Consider the following 18247-nt stretch of genomic DNA (forward strand, 5'->3'; position numbering starts at 1 on the left):
AGGCGTTCCTGCTCTTTCCAACGAGGTTCGTTACATGCATCTCTTTGCTATATTTAGTGTGCACTTGCCTCTTTTGTTCCTCCATCAACACGCGTTAAATGCTCCAGTAAGGATGCTATCCGCACTCATAGAACCCTACATTTCTACTTTAAAAGAAATATTTCATTTTAGTCAGCAAGATTATCTACTCTCATAATACTCCACGGTCATATTCACTCTAAATATTTACCCTATACCAACTACCACATATTTTATTATTTATTTTCACCTCTTTCCTCGCCGCACCTAACTGACAGTAGAAGGTGCGCTAGCTGCCTAGCTGTGAAGTTCCCGAGAGCTGTAATTTTTTTACGGTTCCTGTTGCAGTTCACCGCTGCAGCATGGATAAGAGCTGTAAAAATTTACAGTTGATGTTTACAGTCGCAGCTGCGGACAGCCTCAAGGCTCAAGCAGGGGACGACGCCAGTCGCCAGCGTCCGCTAATGTGGCGGCTCCCTCTCCACTCGCTCAGTCTGTGCATAATACTGTAACAATGATGATAGGACTCCCAACAAAGACAAGGAAGGATTCTGTCTTCCACGTGAATTTCAATTTCTCATCCAAGAAATCAGCCCATGCCCCCTCCTGATTGTATTGTTATTTTCAGTATTGTTTTTTTCGTTCGCTCAAAATAATAATTTGTAAAATGCTAAAAGTTTATTTATTTGAGCCGATACGAAAAATCAATGAATTTTCGTTAATATGGTTAGGAAAAATATAGAGGATAAGACTGAGATGAAATTTAGGGTAAGTTGTTGGAGATGTGAAAATATAGATGACGGAATCTTTTAAAGTGTGTTGTAAAGAACATATAATATTCCTTTAAAAATAAAATTTAGAGAACGTTGCTGGAGACAGCATTTACCTGAAAGCTTTCCATAAGGTTTATGCACTATGGCTGGAGGGAGTAAGTAGAAACTTGTGACTTGACAGGCACTATACTATGGGTCTGTTCGGTTCATACGGAAACGTAGCCTGAAATTATTCCTAACCGGATTGTAGTGTATAACTATCTCCTCAATATGATTTAGGATAAAATATAAATATATCACCTATACTAATATATTAACTTAATTAGTTTGTATCTAAATTACAATAATTAGAAGCAGTCAAATGGTACAACGAAAGAAGCCCTGAACCCACGGAGTCTGAGAACGGTCAAATTGCCACTACCGTGGCTACTGGCGACTTGCTAGGACAGCTAGAAGTCCTAAAGCAACGATTCATGGAACTCACTGCAAGCTACGGCGTGCCGCAGCTCGAGAGGCTGAGCAATAGAGTTGTCAAGTAAAGAAAGCAACGAGGATCGTAGGCAGTTAGTAGTTAGGTATTTGTCGACATTCGTTGAGAGCAGCAACAATTTTTAACTCCGGATTCTTCTTCTTTTTTTTTGTTGTACAGCCTCTTTGTAACGAAAGAATAGTAGTGGTTAATCTTGGGCCGTTCCATGCCTTGTAACAAATCTGCCTAATGCTCTCGTGTCAGTGACACAGTTTTACCATGAATGATACAGCAAGTGCACCCTTCGTAGATTTGTCATGTACATTCCTCAACATTTGTTGTACCTCAGGATTCTGTCTTCATGCCTTGTACCCTTTGTTGATTTCTCATTGCGCTTTCTCATCGTAGCAGTAGTTTTGGCACCTGATGGTATCGCTTTCCGTCAAAAATTGGAATCTTTAACTGACGGAGAACCTCCCTCCTAGATCCGTACATGGAAAGTTTTGCCAACACAGTTTGTGCATCTACTACAGACTACCAAGATCCCATCACTCGCAGAGGGCATTAACACTAGCATGAATCATAAAGCAAACGCAAGAAACCGTAGAAATCAGAGTTCACGCAACGACAACAAGGCAAAGGTCACCTACCTATACTAATTTAGCATTTCAAGTTTTCAACATAGTACAATCAACAACGGCATCTGAGGTCGCAATCGCACAATCCATTTTCCACATTCACAACATGTGATCAAACGTTGGAATTAAACTCGCTGAACCATAAGCATGTCATACAAGCAAATGCAGAGTTCCAGTGATGTTCAGAACAAACGTTCATAAGTGTTCGATTTCAGCAGCACAGATTGGTTTCGCCTAAGTTCATGGCATGATATGCGGCGTGCGCGGCGCATAAATCTACCATGATCCCACAGCGCCCTGGGCTGGGTTTTCAAAGTGAGAGAAGCCCCAGTAGGTCTTCAAGGAATATGGTGGGTAGATGGTTGATCCTTCAGTTGTGATCTTGGCAATCTGTAATTTAACCACAGATTAGATAAATCTGTAATCATAAAATGAACCTTTGTTGAATGTTTACTGGTTAGAGCAATCTGTAACGAAGATCAATAGGTTCATACCTGGAATTTGTTGATAGATGACCTGTCACGGTACAGCAAGACCAGCAAGCACTTCTCAACCAGCTTAACAGCTTCTTCAAAAGTCATATCCTCGCGCCATTCAGCACGGAGTATCGGGATCGCCAGATGATTTGCAAATCCAGTTGCGACATGGTTTTCCTCGAAGTGGGTACCAATCATATTAACCTGCACAGGCCAAGAATTAGGCATAGGATGTTGACAGACCAACACCGACAAGCAAGTGGTACTATCATTTGAAAGAAGACCCTACCATGCCAAGATACTTCTCATCACCCTTTGGACCCTTTTTCACTCCACCAAGTACAAGTGAGTTCCAGAGAGGATCAAACTTGTTGCGTCTGTTGTACATCACTCTTGTCAAATAACTGTGGATCTCTTTGGGGCCCAGAGAATTTCCATCATCCCACATATGATCAGAAAGACTGAAAAGAAAGGGAAAACGAAGAGTTTAATTTTTTCCTAGCATTAGAAAAAGAGGCATGAGTTCACCATATAATCATTGTGAAGTTCCATATTGGCTTGTCAGTGATGAAACTTACGTTAGTTCATCCAGATAGCGCAGGATCTCCTGGAAATCGCTGAACTCTCCGCTTGCTCCAATGATGCTATGCTTGCCAACAGCCTTAATGCGTTCCACACTCTTGTATCTCAAAGTTGATCCATAGGATGCTGCAAAGAGAAGATGAGACTAGGTTCCCCATCGAGATGGCATCTATCTGTGCAGAGGAACTGGGACCAACCTCCAGTGTCACATGCCATGATCACACCATCCTTGTATTTCAAGGCAATGACTGAAGTACCAGTCACATACGGATACCTGTTGATGTGAGACAATGACAGGAGGAAATCATGTGAACCGATAAACTTATCAAAAGTGAAAGCATCAAAATAATAGAACTATAGATGAGTTGAATAGAAGTGCCACACTACAAGAAGCTTGGAAACCATCCTGAAAAAAAAAATCAAGCAAACAATTCCATGTTGCTTTAGCAGAGAGGCCAACACAAAGGTAGACAAAGACTACACTCCGGTTGTACACTTCGGACATAGCATACGGTAAAAATCTGGTTGTACACTTTCCGTAAAAGCATACAGACCAAGTAAATTAAGTTCAATTCTAATTTAAATGATGTTATTGTCATAACAGTAGCTCTTGTTTGCCAATTCATACACTGGATCAATACCTGGAGACAGGAAAATGGGGGGAAACTAATGGTCACACCCACTTAAAAACCCCATGGGTCTTCCAATTTTATTCCGACCTATTTCGTAACTAGTGTTAAATGCCACTACTCAACCATATGCACAATAACGTGTAATCCCCACAAGCTAAACAACATCGAAGCATCCCGGCTGACAATTGAATTATTAACCTTAATCCCTAGCAGCCCACGTTAGGGACAGTACAATTGAACCATTAACCTTAATCCCTAACAGCCCACGCGGACCCAATGAACAAAAACCTATTTTTTTTCGCAAAAAGGTTTCATCGCGGGGGGCAAAAAAACCCTACCCGATGGAAGATGAGAATTTTACTATCCGTGTTAAATCACCCTAAACAACTAACAGTCCACCGCAAAATTTGCTCAAATCTTAGCCCGAAGAAAGTGGGGCAAAGTAACGCAGAACCGCGATCTGAACCGCGACCGGAAGCACCGAAATCTTCACCCAAAGGAGAAGTCGCGATCTGAACCACAACATAAGACGACAGACTTACTGCGTCCGCTGCGTCGCGCCTCCCCCTGCCGCCGCCTGGCTCCCGCCCGCGGGGTGGGATCCCGCCGGAACGTTAGGGCCACTGCCGCCGATCGTTTTGGAGAAGCCGTCCATGACGCTGAGCACGGAGGTATTCTAGATGGGAGAGATCTCGATGGGAGACGGTGGCGTTCGCCGGTCGATGCGTGGGTTAACCGCGCTCGGGATCGAGGGTGCCGAGAAACGAACAAAGGGAGCAGCAATGGCGGCGGCCTGGTGTTAAGAGGTGACCTTTTTCTTTCTTGCAACCGAAGCCGAAGAGGAGAGCGCCACCTATGGGTTGAGATCCAAGCCGGCTGGGCTGGGTCTCGTGGGCTAGTATATGAAAACCAACGGCTAGGATGGATTAAGAAGCGAGACAACATCAGGTCAACCGTCCGATCCCCTCAGAGCTAGGAGTGGGGACCAGGGGAGCTGGGAGTTTGCGGCTTCAGCTGCTGCTGCGAGCCTGCGACCTCCGAGGCGGAGCTCAATGGAGTTATCCACTCCCGTCGGGAGCTCCCTTGCTAGAACTGCGACCATGGCCCTCGTTAGCCCCAGCTTCAAGGTAAGCAACTCCCTTAATCGGACGCTTCACTTCTCTGCGTGGTTGCAACTTGCAAGGATAATCTCGGTTGCAGTAACACTTTCTGGGCAGTTATGCTAGAATAGTTCAGATTAGGCTAAGATATTTTGGCCATATCTTGGTCTGGTCCACAGCTAAAGTCTAGTTTTGGGTGGGCACTTTGCTGCCTGTTTCTTCTCGGATTTGGGAAGAAAATTAGGGTTCAGTCTTCACTTTTCAGTGATCATTTTGCTCGTGGGATCGTGTGTACAATGACTCAAGGAGGACTTTAACTGAGTTCTGAGTTTCAGAGATTTTGGTATGTACAATCAAATTCGGAGAGCGGTACTGATATCATTTTATTGAGCTCTAGTGAAAGGCTTATATGAGTCTAAAACATGTTCCGACTTCAGAAAGTCAAATGTTGTTGCAAATTCATTATGTATGGCACTTTGTTTGAGAAGATTACTGAATTTAGCCTTGCATCATCTAACTTTTCATCTCGTAGTATTACTTTTCCTTATTTAGCTCTTCTCTTGAGAAATTCGGTCTGAATATGCAGTTTGTCCTGCAGATAACCAATCAAATGTGTGCCAGGGGTATGCCACTTGAATGCCAATTTCCTCATAGGCTACCATCTGTAGCTTGTTCAATGTTGTTAAACACACAACCTTCACAACGGTAGGTTGTTTTTGGTGCCTTCTACTTTTTCTATTGGTATACACAGTTCTTTTTACCTCAAAACTATAGTTAGGGATGATTTGTAATGACGAAAATAGTGATTGTTGCCTAATCTATTTCTATTATGCTACAACGTATCATGGAGTTGATGTCCAGTGCATAATGGTAATGAGTTAATCCTTTGGAATTGCTTATATAATTTCTCTTGCAGAACCAACCATAAAGATTGTGGTTTGCTTCAGGTGCAATGTACGACTTTTCTTCTTATCAATTCCTTGAAACTGTGTATGTTCTTAAAATCCTTGTGTATTTGACATCAGTCAATAATTTGAATTGTCAGGTACAGAAAACCTTATGCAGTCGCCAGTATCTTTCAGTGACTTCTCTGTTTCAGTGTGTGCTCAAGAGGATGGTCTGATAAAGGTTAGCTAAAATTTCACGGTCATCTCTGTGTGGAAGGTGTCAATGAATCCTTAACAGTTTTGACCAATGTCTTCTTGGTTTTATCTTTCCATTGCCTTTCTTACAAATGCAGCTACAGGTAAATGTATCTGGCACAATGACAGATTCTATCTTTGAGAAAGTTTTCACAAAGAATGTTGCCGCCGCTCAACCCCTTCCCGGCTTTCGACGAATGAAAGGAGGTATACTTCTAAAACTTTTACAACCCCAGATTTCTGTCCATCATTTGACAATTTTAAATTGCCTAAAACTGTGCATGTGATTCGTACTCTCATCCTGCAAATTCTGAATTCACCTCAGATGTACTTAAAGGATACTGAGTTCAATATGCCATACCAGTTAGGCTGTAAATAAGATATTAAATTTGGTTGCTTGCATATTATACTATATGTTGTTTAAATTTGGCATATGAAAACTAATACTGTTTAAGTTTGTTGACATTGTCTTCCACGTGATGCTATCTTAAATATTCAGGGAAAACTCCAGACGTAAGTTCCCACTCAAAAGTAGCCATTTCAGTTTATATCAGTTGAACTCATTTGCATATAGGCAGAAGTTGTTCTAACTTACTGATTAGTAATTACTCTTTTGTGGTGCTGAAGATACCGAAAGAAGTTGCTCTACACTTAATCGGGCCATCAAAAGTGAAGAAAGAAACAATCAAGAAAATTATAAGTAGCACGGTTGCTGAGTATGTTCAAAAGGTATATGTTATTCCACAACTCTCTGAAGCTAAAATGTAAAATTGTTGGTTATGCTTTTTTGAGGATTTTTGTATGGGGTTCGGTATTATGTGGTGTTATGCAAGGGTAGTTTCTATTGCCTTTTTTTTGGTTTGGGGGGGGGGGGGGACTCAATTTAGCATCTTATTATTGCTGTTTTTTTGGTTTATGGTCAGATTAATTACTGTTTTATTGTTTTTTCCAATGACAAATTTTTGTAACAACTTGTTAGTAGAAGCTATCTTACATTGGAAACACCAAGCTGCAGTGATTAGACATGTTTTCAATCAGATGTCCAGTCCTGGCATTTTTAGGTTAACACATGGTCACGTGTTTCTCACTGCTATATTACAGGAGGGCCTGACTGTATCGAAGAATATGAAAGTTCAGCAGAGCTATGAAGAGCTTGAGGCAGCATTTGAACCAGGGAAAGAATTTTGCTTTGACGCAACAGTTCATTTACAATAAGCTGATGACGCATAAGTGGTGCCACTAGGATTGATAACCAGCCTTCTCCATCATTATGACCTCATTAGTAGTTAAGAAATATTTTCAGGTGAAACAGAATTAGGCAAAATATCATGGTAATCTTCGGTAGGGCCATGGGCGTAATGTATTTTTTGTATGGCAGTAATTCATAAACATGGTGATGTTCTCGTTGATACAAGGATCAAATTAAGTGAGCGGCGCATGAAAAAAAATATGTTATGAGATGTTTGGTTTGAGAAATGACTATTATCAATGATGTAGTGCATTGTGAGTTTTTTGATGGTGACATGATTCTAACGATTCCAGGTGCAATCCGACAAAAACGAACAAGGCCTAAATCGAATACCCTACTAGTACCGTGCTAACTTTTAGCGCCTGGCTGAGACGGGAGATCTTCATCTGAAACACTGAAATGCCAACCATTTTTACCCTTAAACTAGCAAAAGAGATACAAACAACATCCAACAGACAAACATCTGCCACCATCCGAGTTTCTGAACTGAAGTGCGTTGCAGGTGAGCTGAGCCTATAAAGATCGCCGAGTTAACCATAAAACTCAAGCTGAACTGGGCCTATAGATAGACAACTGAGTTAACGATAATTACACCTGCACAGCAACATCCCCCAAAACAAGGGATCACCATTCCTGCTCACCACATACACCAAAACTCCCGTGCCACGGTGCCAGTAGGCTCAGCTGCCGCTGCTCCTGCTCCCACTCCCAGACTTCCCATCGCCCCACTGGCCTTGGCCGCCCAGATGCCCTTTCATCTTGAGGTCTCTCGCCACCTGCTGGAGCTGCAGCGAGTGCAGTTGCTGCTGCTGAGGCTGGGAGTGGAGCTGGAGCTGCTGCAGCTGGTGCGTCGCCAGCACGGATTGCATCGCTTGGCTGCTGTGGAACATCTGCTGGTTGCCTCCGACCAGGCGTGGCATGGCCCCAAAGTTCAGCATCATCCCTCCACCACCATTGCCCACCTGTCCTGTTGCCACCTTCAGCCGCTGGACCTCTGTTTTCAGGGTGTCATTCAAAGCTGCACCAGGAACAGAAAACATGTTCATATATTTCGCATGCGCACAGGCTCTGGCATGAAGCATAGGAAAATGAGCACACAAGTAAAATATTAGTTGATCTAACAAGTAAAATATTGGACAATGTATCAATCATAAGGGTAGAACAAATATTACCATCTTGTAAGTGGACTTGTTGTTCCATGGTCTGCAGGCGAATCTTCAGCTCACTATTCTCGGTTGTTAGCCCAGTGGTGTCTCTCTGACATAGCAACACAAGCAGAATAACAGTAGTAGCAAAAGCAAGGTAAATGAGCGCACTACTGTTAACGTATATATAACCGCATGAGCATAGTGAAACACAAGCATCCAGGCGCCCTCCACAAGTATTTTGTATGTTAATTGGTAGCTCTAGAAAGGAATGATGCTCCATACAAAATAAGAAATTGTTGAAGTTGGGGACCTCATTTCAGTAAAGCTTTAAGATGTCAACTTTTGTAACGTGGCATACTTTTCTGCATAATACAGCATAAATTTGGCCAATCATTAAGATATTATGACAACGGATAAAAAAAGATCACTTCACTTGTGACATAAGAAACTCCAAAGTATATCATCTATAACAGTATTTTCTTCTGAACATTATATCCATCAAGGGAACACCAAACACACCCCATTACTTGGGTAACTGTGTGAATGGTATGAAGACGTAACAAGTAGCCATTACAAAGCTGGCATGTCATTGTGGCTGATTTTGATCAATAGTTTCAAACCACAGGGAAATTGATCAATAGTTCCAAACCACAGGCCTATGAGATATCGCAACTTAGAAAATGATCCTTCCAAGCTATATCTCATCACATGTGGCTGTACTGTAGTAAAACACATGTATGTGATGTTTTGTGCAGTGCAAGGACACATCTAGATCGCACTTGTGTTTGCATATTTGAACAGATATATACATCTTTCATTGATGGAACATCATTCATTTCCATAAAGAGAACAAATCTACTCAATAGTATTTTATATTACAAAAAGCAGCAACATCTGAGAAGAACCATGATACAGTATATTGGACAGATCGATATGTTATCAACAGATAGTTCTACTTTAGCACAACCTTTTAAAACGGAACAGAGCTGGTTCACACCCAAAAAAAAAACTGGCAGCTGTTATGACATAAATATGGATGGGCTGAACCCCCGATCTCCACAAAACTCCCAAACTAACACCCAAGAAAACACTAGTTATGGTTATAACTTATGGCAACGAAAAAGCTATAAGCCTATAGCTTCACCTTGGATTAAATAGCATTTAAGCATTTTGCAATCAAACGACTATGCCTAACGCCCAAATATGCTTATCGTGCATATGACAAGGCAAAACATAGTATGGGTTAAAAACCATAGGTCCCTGAAAACACATGTCGATTGGAGCAGAAGTGTAGAATTCGGGTCCTGGACTCCTGGGTTCCTGGGTGTGCGGCAGCAGGGAGCCAGGGGCTAGGCTGCAGTGTATGGAAATATATATTATGGCATCTAACTTAATTTGAACCACACGACTACTACTCCACTGCTGGTCTGAGCCCCAGAACTGAGTTTGAGCGATTCAATGGCTAGTTTGGTTTTTTAAATTATGCTTCTTTGGTATAATGATTGTCTATCAGTTACTAAACCTGGATGATCTCGAGAAGAACCACAATAGCCAGTTCAAAGCCGAGGGCCATGTATTTGGAGGCTTCATTTCTGTCTGGTCGCTGTTGCCGTGTTTGGTTGATACGTTACTGGGTGGTTTTAGGTCCTCGATGTCTGATCCCTGGGTGATCAGAATCAGGGAGTTTAGACTGTCTTCAGTAGAGTGTGTAAAATATGGGACGTGGAACTGTAGATGACACTGTTTGCAGAGAGAAGTGTGAAATAGGGGATGCGATATGGGATCTGCTGGAGATAGCCTTATCGTTCCTACATTTTTTTGGCTGGAATATTGCATACTATACTTTGTAATTTCGTTACTATCGTGATGAAATTCGGTTGCGGCCAGTGTAGAAAATAACTTCAAAACCAGAAAAATCCATAAGGGAGCTAAAGAGAAATAGTTCTTACCTGCAGCAATGCTAGCTGAGCTGACAATGTTGTGGCTTCTGTTTGCAGGGTTTGCACCTTGAGCTCGAGTTCGCCAATATATTGCATCTTCCTTTCCTTTGATCTTGCAGCAGATTGTCTATTAGCCCAAATCCTGTCAAATGATATCGATAATAAATCAGTGTAAGAATTCTTATTTACAGAATAAATTTGAATTTATCTTGAAGAATGATGCATGTGATATTTATCTTGAAGAATAAATTTGGCAACGGAAAGACTCAAACTGAGAGAACAGATCCTATTTGCACTCTTTGATTGTTTGGCTGCATGCATGTGATATTTCTTATTCCTCTCACCTGCCCATGAACTATCTTTATTGTAATCTGATCAATCTTTCTTATAACCTGACCCACTCTATGATTTACTTATACCATTTCCATTTCATTCAAAGTTCCAAACTACATAACATGGTAAATTTTCCCTTAGGCCTCGTTTGTTTCCTTTCATTTTGAGGAATTTGAATCTTACTAATAGAATATGCTATTTTTTTAGAATGTGACATTCCACCACTTTCCAAAGTTATCATATAAGCCTATCTCAAATTCATGGGGTGAGAGATGAAAATTGATTCTATAGATTTACATACTATTTTTCCGATGTACAACTTATAGCACACTCTTCTACTTGCTTCGCTATAACATACATGTAGTATATAACTATCGCTCTCGTATGATTTAGGATAATATACAAATATATTACATATATAAATATATGAAATTAATTAGTTTTGTCTAAATTATAATTATTAAAATGGAATTCAATTCCAACGAAACAAACGGGGCCTTAGCTAAAAGATCTCATAGAATGGTTTCAAGATGCAAATTGTCTGATGTGAAATGACCAACAGATAATGGAATCACTAATCATTCAAAGTAAGACTGGCCAACCGAACTGATTGTATGTAAAAAGGACTATATGTAGAAGAAATTTTCGCAAGAACAAACATGAAGCTCTGGGACCATTTCACTCTTAATACTACTTGTGCAAAGTAACCCTCAATACAGTCTTTGGCTCTTTGAACCTAAGAATCAGATTCTTAGTTGAAGTTCACTATTACCCCGTTTGGATGTAGATATTGGAGAACAAAATTGGGAATTGAAATCAGCTTTCCTAAATTCTGTTGTTTGGTTGCACGTGGAACTGAGATTTGGAATCAGAGGCCCAATTCCCTGGAATTGGACTATGACTAGAAACCCCATCTCCCAATATAAAGCCTCACCCCTCGGTATTGCATGGAATTAGACCACACAATTCCAAACTCCAATTCAGTGACATCCAAACAATAGAATTGGAATTACATCTCATTTCAATACCATGCCTGATTTGGCATTCAACCTAATTAAATTATATCCTCTCCAATATCGACATCCAAACGGAGCATGTAATTTCGCCCTCAGCCTCACCTACCATCTACTAATCCACCTTGCCTCTCACGCAACCTATACTGTGAAAATGTTCAACAAATAATGCATTAACCTCCCTTTAGCTAAGAATCTAGCAAAGGCAGATTTACAGATGCAAGCATTTGATATGAAAATGATCAACAAATAACGCAGAGAACTCCAAATCATTGTAGTCAATTCAGTTTCAAATATAAACCTGGTCAATCGAACCAATTACCAATAAAAAATTTGCATAATAGATGAAATTTGACAAGAAGAAACATACAATTCTGTGAAAAAACAGACCTTTTAGCCCTCTTTGGGTCAACAAGAGCAAGCTCAGCCAGTTTCGCCGCAGACACTGCTTTCTTGGCCTCTGCAGATGACATCCCCTCCATCCCCGGCGCACCCACCAGCTGTTCCGCCTTGATCGACATGGACCCATCCATGGACTGGCTGTGCTGATGCCTTGGCCTGGGCGCGTCGGCCAGCTCAGCCCCCTCACCGCCGCCACCCGCGGCCGAGGAGGACTCAGCCTCGGCCTCCGACGACGCCCCGCACGATGAGTTCAGCTTGTCGACGTCAAGGAACATGGAGAAGAGCTCCTCATCGTTCTCGTCCGACAGCGACGGTCCTTCGCCGCCTCCGGGAGCACTGAGGTCGAGGTCGTCGGGTAGGCCCAGGATCTCGGAGTGCGCACGCCGGTGGCCGGTGCTCCGGGTAGGGAAGTCCGGCATGCGGCTGATGTCGCACTCCAGCGGCGGGGTAGACGACGAGGGCGGCGCCCCGGCACGGCGCGTGGACTGCGGCGGCAAGCCGTCGCTGGGGCCGCCGTCTCCCGGCATCGGAGCTTTGTCTTTGTTCATCTTCTTGGCTACGACCCAAGATTCAGGTGAAGACTGCGCCGCAAAAGAATTTCGGGGTTGAATTGCTAAGCGGCGCGAGAACAGAAATCGGAGAGCTTGAGGAGAGTTCTCGTCCAAGAATAAGATCTAAGCGCTGGGTTGCAGCTGAGCAGAAGCGAGAGGAAATGACGAGAGGATTGAAGAGGGAAGGGCTGTATCGTTTGCCTGATGCTTCTCCAGTGTGACCGTGTCACTTTATGCTTATCGCATGAAGGAGATGGACGCTGGAATGCAACAAGCGAAAAAAAACAATATTATATTTTCTATATCTATACCAGTTTAAACTTTGCTAAACTTAATCAAATTGCATCCAGACTTAACATAAAAATCAACAGTTGAGATCACTGAATAATCTTCTCTTTTACTCACTCCACTTTAATAGACAATATTATTCGGATCAATCCTCGTCTAAGGCCCCTCAAGTATATACTTAAGTATAATACTTAGGGGGTGTTTCAATGCACTAGATATAATATTTAGTTGACTAAAAATTGTCAGTGAAATTAGCTAGCTAAGGGCAACTCCAATAGTTCTCTAAACAACTCTCTAAATCTTAAATTTAAGAAGTAAACAGGAAAATGCTTCTCCAATGGTTCTCTAAATAGACTTGCTAAATTTACTTAGTTACTATTCAACTCTATTTACTCTCCACATTTAGCAACTCTGTAGGAACTCCCTAAATGCAATTGACGTCAATTTCTTCACACTAGCGTGATTATTTTTCCCTTTCCCACACAGTGAGATAGCCAGGTATAGCACGCTCTTTTTTCACTTTCTAGCATAATGAGGTAGCTAGGTCAAACATGCATGACGCAAGTTTCTCCTTCACCGTCGAACCCAACTTCCTCATAGGTTACGCCACCGGACCACCACTCATCCATAGTTCATATCGACCGGCCTTTTTTCTTCCGCCCTCATATCCTCTGCTCTCAACCTTATTATTAGGCAGATCTCATAGGGGCAGGGCCGCTAAAGCTAGATTCAAAATCGAACTACTTCCTAAATATGAGCAACTATTGGAGACTAAGTTATTTTTTACTTCCAATAGCTATTTAGCAACTTGCTAAACATGATTTTAGCAAGCTATTTTTTAGAGAACTACTGGAGTTGCTCTAACTATTACTTAATTTGCTAAAAGTAGCTACTAGCTAAACTATTAGCTAGACTATTTAGGGGGTGTTTAAATGCACTAAAACTAATAATTAGTTGACTAAAAATTATTAGTGCAATTAGCTAACTAACAAATATAATAATTACCTAACTATTAATTAATTTACTAAAAATATTTAATAGTTGAACTATTAACTAGGGGTGTTTGGATGTCTCAACTAATTTTAGTGGCTAACTATTAGCTTTAGTGCATTCAAACACCCCTTAGATGTCTCAGCTAATTTTAGCAGTTAATAATTAATTTTAATACATTCAAACATCCTCTTGGTTATTTAATTAGCACAAATAGTGTTCTTTAGTTGGGCCAACCATCCAATGCTACGGTCTACTATCATGCTCACGTAAGGGGGTAGCCAAGTATTTGTTATATTTGCCAGTCAAAAGCAAGGACTGCTGACTTGCTCATGTACGCCAGTTCGCAAGTTAAGACTAAGAACAGAATACATCCAGAAAACCTAATTCCTGTCATGGCGCCACTCCACATTGCCAAAGTACTAGGCAGTCTAGACAGGACTGCAAATGCTAAGACACGACGTCGACGATCGACCTTCGCATGTACGCGTACACGGATGGGATCGATATTTGTAGTGTACTCGATGTCTCTGTATCAAAGACTGTTCAGAGAAACTTTATAAGATGATCCAATATGCCAAGAAATTTTTTGCCATTATAGTTAATAGTAAATTCACACATATGTAGTTATTATATATATGGGTCAAAAGGATCTTTATATAGTCTTCGTCTAGAGCTCCTGAAATCTCAGAAACAGCCCTACCCTCATCCCCACCCTCCACTCTGCCGTTATCGTCAATTTCTCCCCTCATGTCGCCGGCGTCACCATCGATCTCTCTCTTCTCCTCTTTAGGATTATAGCGAGTTATATACTAGTTGAAGGGAAATGTGCCTTTATGCCATTTTTATAAATGTTTTGGTGATTAGATGCTCAACACATATTGTTTTGTGCTAAGTGACAAAGAGATGCAAATGGAAAATCAAGGTATGATTCTAGCCTTAGTAAATTGTTTTTGGTACTAACATTATTCTACTAAGTGCTAGAAACCTTGTCAAATCGAGAGAAATCGGATTGGAGAAGTTTGGCTGAGTCCAGCCAGACTTGCACCAGCCTGCGGTGCACAGGACTGTCCTGTGCAGGGGAGGATCTACACCTCGGGCCACCCGGTCCATGGCCCGAGGCTTGATCCATGTAACTCTATATAAGTCTCTATTTAATACGGTATAAAATACTTAAGATAAAATGAAGAGAAGCAAATTTAGTAGATTTGGCCTGGGTCATAGAAAAATTCTGGATCCGCCCCTGGTCTTGTGTGGCTGACTCCCCCGGCGAACAAGCCGCTCTCGGGAAAAACTCAGCGCATCGCGGCTATAATTCATCGGACTGTCCGATGTGCACCGAACTATGCACACCGGACAATCCGGTGAGCCAGCCGCGCCAATGGTCACCAGGCCACACCAGACTGTCCGGTGTGGCATGAGCGCCTTGGCTGCAACGGTCGTCTTCGGCAGAAAAGGAAGGAAATTGCGCACTGTTCTCTGTCCGGTGGGGCACCGGACTGTCCGGTGCGCCCACGGACAGAAGGCAACTATGGCTTTCCAAATGGAGCTCCAACGGCTCCTAGCTGTCTTGGGCCTATAAAAGGGACCCCTAGACGCATGGAACAGTACACCAAGTACCTCTTGAACATCCTAAGACGTTGAGACTTCGCATTCACGCATCTGGTTTACTGTGATAGAGATTCGAGCACTTTTCTGAATTGTAACTCTGTTGTGCTGCTTTCGTGTGCTCGTTCTTGTCTTGTGTGCGTGTTGGTGCTGCAACTCTCGCTCTTGTGTGTGTTGCTTTTTCTTTCTTACTCTTGTACTCATTCGAGATCATTTTATGTAAGGCGTGAGAGACTCCAAAGTGTGGAGATTTCTCACAAACGGATATACTTGAGATAAAGAAAACAGTGGTATTCAAGTTGAACTTTGGATCACTTGAAAGGGGTTGAGTGCAATCCTCGTCCGTTGGGACGCTACAACGTGGAAGTAGGCAAGTATTCTACTTAGCCGAACCACAAGATAAAATCGTTGTGTCACTAGTCTTCATTCTTGTGCGATTCTCTCTACCTCTATCCACTTCACTTACATAATTGCTCTAAGTTTAATACTCACTTTGTGAAGAGCAATTAAGTGAAGAAGTTTACTACGCTAGCACTTCTCTCTCAAACTTGGTTTTCACTAATCTAATATTAGTCCAAGTTTGTTTTGTTAAGCTATTTTTACACGATTATCTATTCACCCCCTCTAGATGCTCTCACTAGTCTTATCTAAGTGCACACTGCATTGCATTTTGCTCGCTCGTGTTTACTGGTTTATTTAGGGCTCGTTTGGTATAGCTCCGCTCTATTATTCTCTAACTCCGAGAGCTGATTCACTAATATAGTGATTCCGATTGATTCTCTACCGGAAGTAAATCTATTTGGTAAAAACCGTTTGACAAATAGTTGTGAAGTGATTCATGTGGGGTTAGAGAGTGGAGAGCAGGTTAGGGATGATGAAAGCAGGTTTTTTTGCTCCCACTTTCTAGTACAAAATAGAGACTAGATTCACTCTACTTCTACCCTCCAGCAGTTGTCCAGATTCTAGCTCGACAGAAGAGCTATGGATTTCTCCGGATTCTGGCTTCATGCTACAGTCATCAACAAGCAGCAGAAAAAAAATAGTGGCTCCGGTTAGACCGTCCCGAGCGGCCGAGCCTATCCTGAACACACAGATAATTCCCTAATCTATAGCCTCTATCACTGTTGACTGTTGAGTAAAGATTCCTCTGTCCAATTGCCTCGTCTCATAAGCACGAGCAAGCCACGAGCCCACGAATCATCTTTCGACCCATATTTATAGTTTTAAATCTTTACTATATTAAAGCACTATCGCATCATCTTTTTAAGTAAGAAGGGTTTCGTTCTAGCGCCCGGAAATAATATTCCAAAGTATTTGTATGCTCTCTATTGCTTGTGTGTATAAGGTCTATGTTATATAGTATATAACTTCGATCATAGGATCAATTTCTAGTCGCGTAGCTTCGTAATAATTCAGCAAACCTTCCGCATAATTTCCTTCGGATTGAGCCAACATCCGTTACGGTCGTTCATTCTATTCAAAAAATCTCCGTTCCAAAACCGTATATGAGGTTTTCATCTCATACCGCTTAGAAAACGGTACTCAATTATCTCCCCCTCTCCTCTGTCCAATTGCCTCGTCTCATAAGCATGAGCAAGCCACGAGCCCACCAATCATCTTTCGACCCATATTTGTATTTTTAAATCTCTACTATATTAAAGCACTACCGTGCTCACATCTATTTCAAATTAACCCTGCACGTTCGTCCCCTCCCCTCCGTGCAACCAACCTCCACATATAGATAGCCAAACGGGCGGCCTGGTACGGGCCCGCTAGGCCCGACGCCTGCGGGCCACAACTCCGGCCCAGGCATGGCACGCCGACTTCCTGACCGTGTCGGGCCGGCCCGTTAACCTGTCGGACTATTTGGTTAAATCAGTGTCCCCTCCGTGCAACCAACCTCCGCATATAGATAGCCAAACGGGCGGCCTGGTACGGGCCCGCTAGGCTCGACGCCTGCGGGCCGCAACTCCGGCCTAGGCACGGCACGCCGACTTCCTGACCGTGTCGGGTCGGCCCGTTAACCTGTCGGACTATTTGGTTAAATCAGTGTAAAATATTAAAAAGCGGCGTAGGATGTGAGGTTTGATCCCACGCCCCTTATGGAAGGACGGGAGACACTGGGTGAAGCCGTCTAATCAGTAGAACATCATGGTTAGTTATTTTTAATATTGAATATAAATTGTAGATATGTATATACATTTTTTTGTAAAATAAAAAATATATAATCGTGTCAGGCCGGGCCAAGGCTACGGCCCAAGCACGACACGACGCTCGTGCCTGGCTGGCCCGGACACTATTAAATGGGTCGTGCCCTGGGCCGGCTTGCCAGACACGGCTCATTTGGCTATCTATACATCCACACGATAATCATGGTTCTCGCCTCAATTGCCACCACCTCGTTCGTCATCCTACTTATTTTCTCTCTCTCCTCATGCCTCCACCTGAGCGCCACCCCATTCTTGGCAGAGGGCATGGGAGCAGGCGCCTCCTCCCCGTATTCGTCTGACACCAGCCCCGACACCGACCCGCGCAGTGGCTATTGCACCTCCACGAGGATGTTTCACTGCATGCGTGCACCATCGTTTTCGCCGTCGTCGGACGCCCGTTCGTCTTCTAGGCCTTCACCCTGTTCTTCCTCTCCAACCCGCTGCCCCCGCCCATGGTCGCAGTCGCGAGCCGACCGACGCTCGTCGACATGGGTACGGGCGAGTCAGTCTTGCTTTTGGCCTTTCTCTGTGCGTGTCGCCGAGGAGGACACGGTGGCGCCTGCCACGCTTAGGTTATCTTGGCGATGACGAGCCCATATCTGAGATATTGGACAACCAACGTCCGTAGCACAGCAGCAATCGACATATGCCAGAGTTGGTGGTGGTGTTGTGTCGCCTCGGCGGG

General features: G+C 42.8%; 3 protein-coding genes across 4 annotated transcripts; 1 reads left to right on the forward strand and 2 right to left on the reverse strand.

Moving 5' to 3' along the window:
• Positions 1–1892: 1892 nt before the first annotated feature.
• LOC100192865 (proteasome subunit beta type) lies at positions 1893–4622 on the reverse strand. 2 transcript variants are annotated; one of them, XM_008668888.3, is made up of 6 exons: positions 4400–4622; positions 3154–3230; positions 2953–3082; positions 2664–2835; positions 2393–2578; positions 1893–2288 (listed from the first exon to the last, which is right to left on the reverse strand). In XM_008668888.3, exons 1-6 carry the CDS (start codon positions 4531–4533, stop codon positions 2175–2177), a joined length of 813 nt encoding a protein of 270 aa, XP_008667110.1. In that variant the 5' UTR covers positions 4534–4622; the 3' UTR covers positions 1893–2174. The 2 variants fall into 2 exon arrangements, with proteins under 2 accessions (XP_008667110.1, NP_001131526.1); NM_001138054.1 differs by having other exon boundaries at positions 2009–2288; positions 4131–4463.
• Positions 4546–7313, forward strand: LOC100275521 (uncharacterized). The gene is made up of 8 exons (NM_001149580.2): positions 4546–4715; positions 5287–5393; positions 5605–5642; positions 5734–5816; positions 5929–6037; positions 6330–6343; positions 6458–6559; positions 6932–7313. Exons 1-8 carry the CDS (start codon positions 4641–4643, stop codon positions 7043–7045), a joined length of 642 nt encoding a protein of 213 aa, NP_001143052.2. The 5' UTR covers positions 4546–4640; the 3' UTR covers positions 7046–7313.
• An 87-nt stretch (positions 7314–7400) lies between these two features.
• On the reverse strand, positions 7401–12672 carry LOC100282182 (uncharacterized). Its single transcript, NM_001155094.2, has 4 exons — positions 11904–12672; positions 10177–10309; positions 8252–8336; positions 7401–8097 (listed from the first exon to the last, which is right to left on the reverse strand). The coding sequence occupies exons 1-4, from the start codon at positions 12461–12463 to the stop codon at positions 7760–7762; spliced, it is 1116 nt and encodes a 371-aa protein (NP_001148566.2). The 5' UTR covers positions 12464–12672; the 3' UTR covers positions 7401–7759.
• Positions 12673–18247: the final 5575 nt, after the last annotated feature.

Source organism: Zea mays, chromosome 2 (assembly GCF_902167145.1).
Source record: "Zea mays cultivar B73 chromosome 2, Zm-B73-REFERENCE-NAM-5.0, whole genome shotgun sequence".
NCBI lineage: Eukaryota > Viridiplantae > Streptophyta > Magnoliopsida > Poales > Poaceae > Zea > Zea mays.

Excerpts from the sequence above, each read along its gene's own strand:
- LOC100275521 (NM_001149580.2), top strand. The coding sequence starts at position 4,641 with ATGGAGTTATCCACTCCCGTCGGGAGCTCCCTTGCTAGAACTGCGACC. Across the intron at positions 4,716-5,286 it reads TCGTTAGCCCCAGCTTCAAG|ATAACCAATCAAATGTGTGC; the intron begins GTAAGCAACTCC and ends TTTGTCCTGCAG. Across the intron at positions 5,643-5,733 it reads TGGTTTGCTTCAGGTGCAAT|GTACAGAAAACCTTATGCAG; the intron begins GTACGACTTTTC and ends TTGAATTGTCAG.
- LOC100192865 (XM_008668888.3), bottom strand. The coding sequence starts at position 4,533 with ATGTTGTCTCGCTTCTTAATCCATCCTAGCCGTTGGTTTTCATATACT. Across the intron at positions 3,231-4,399 it reads CGGTTGCAAGAAAGAAAAAG|GTATCCGTATGTGACTGGTA; the intron begins GTCACCTCTTAA and ends TCACATCAACAG. Across the intron at positions 2,289-2,392 it reads CATCTATCAACAAATTCCAG|ATTGCCAAGATCACAACTGA; the intron begins GTATGAACCTAT and ends GTTAAATTACAG.
- LOC100282182 (NM_001155094.2), bottom strand. The coding sequence starts at position 12,463 with ATGAACAAAGACAAAGCTCCGATGCCGGGAGACGGCGGCCCCAGCGAC. Across the intron at positions 10,310-11,903 it reads GACCCAAAGAGGGCTAAAAG|GATTTGGGCTAATAGACAAT; the intron begins GTCTGTTTTTTC and ends ATCATTTGACAG. Across the intron at positions 8,098-8,251 it reads ACAAGTCCACTTACAAGATG|CTTTGAATGACACCCTGAAA; the intron begins GTAATATTTGTT and ends TTCCTGGTGCAG.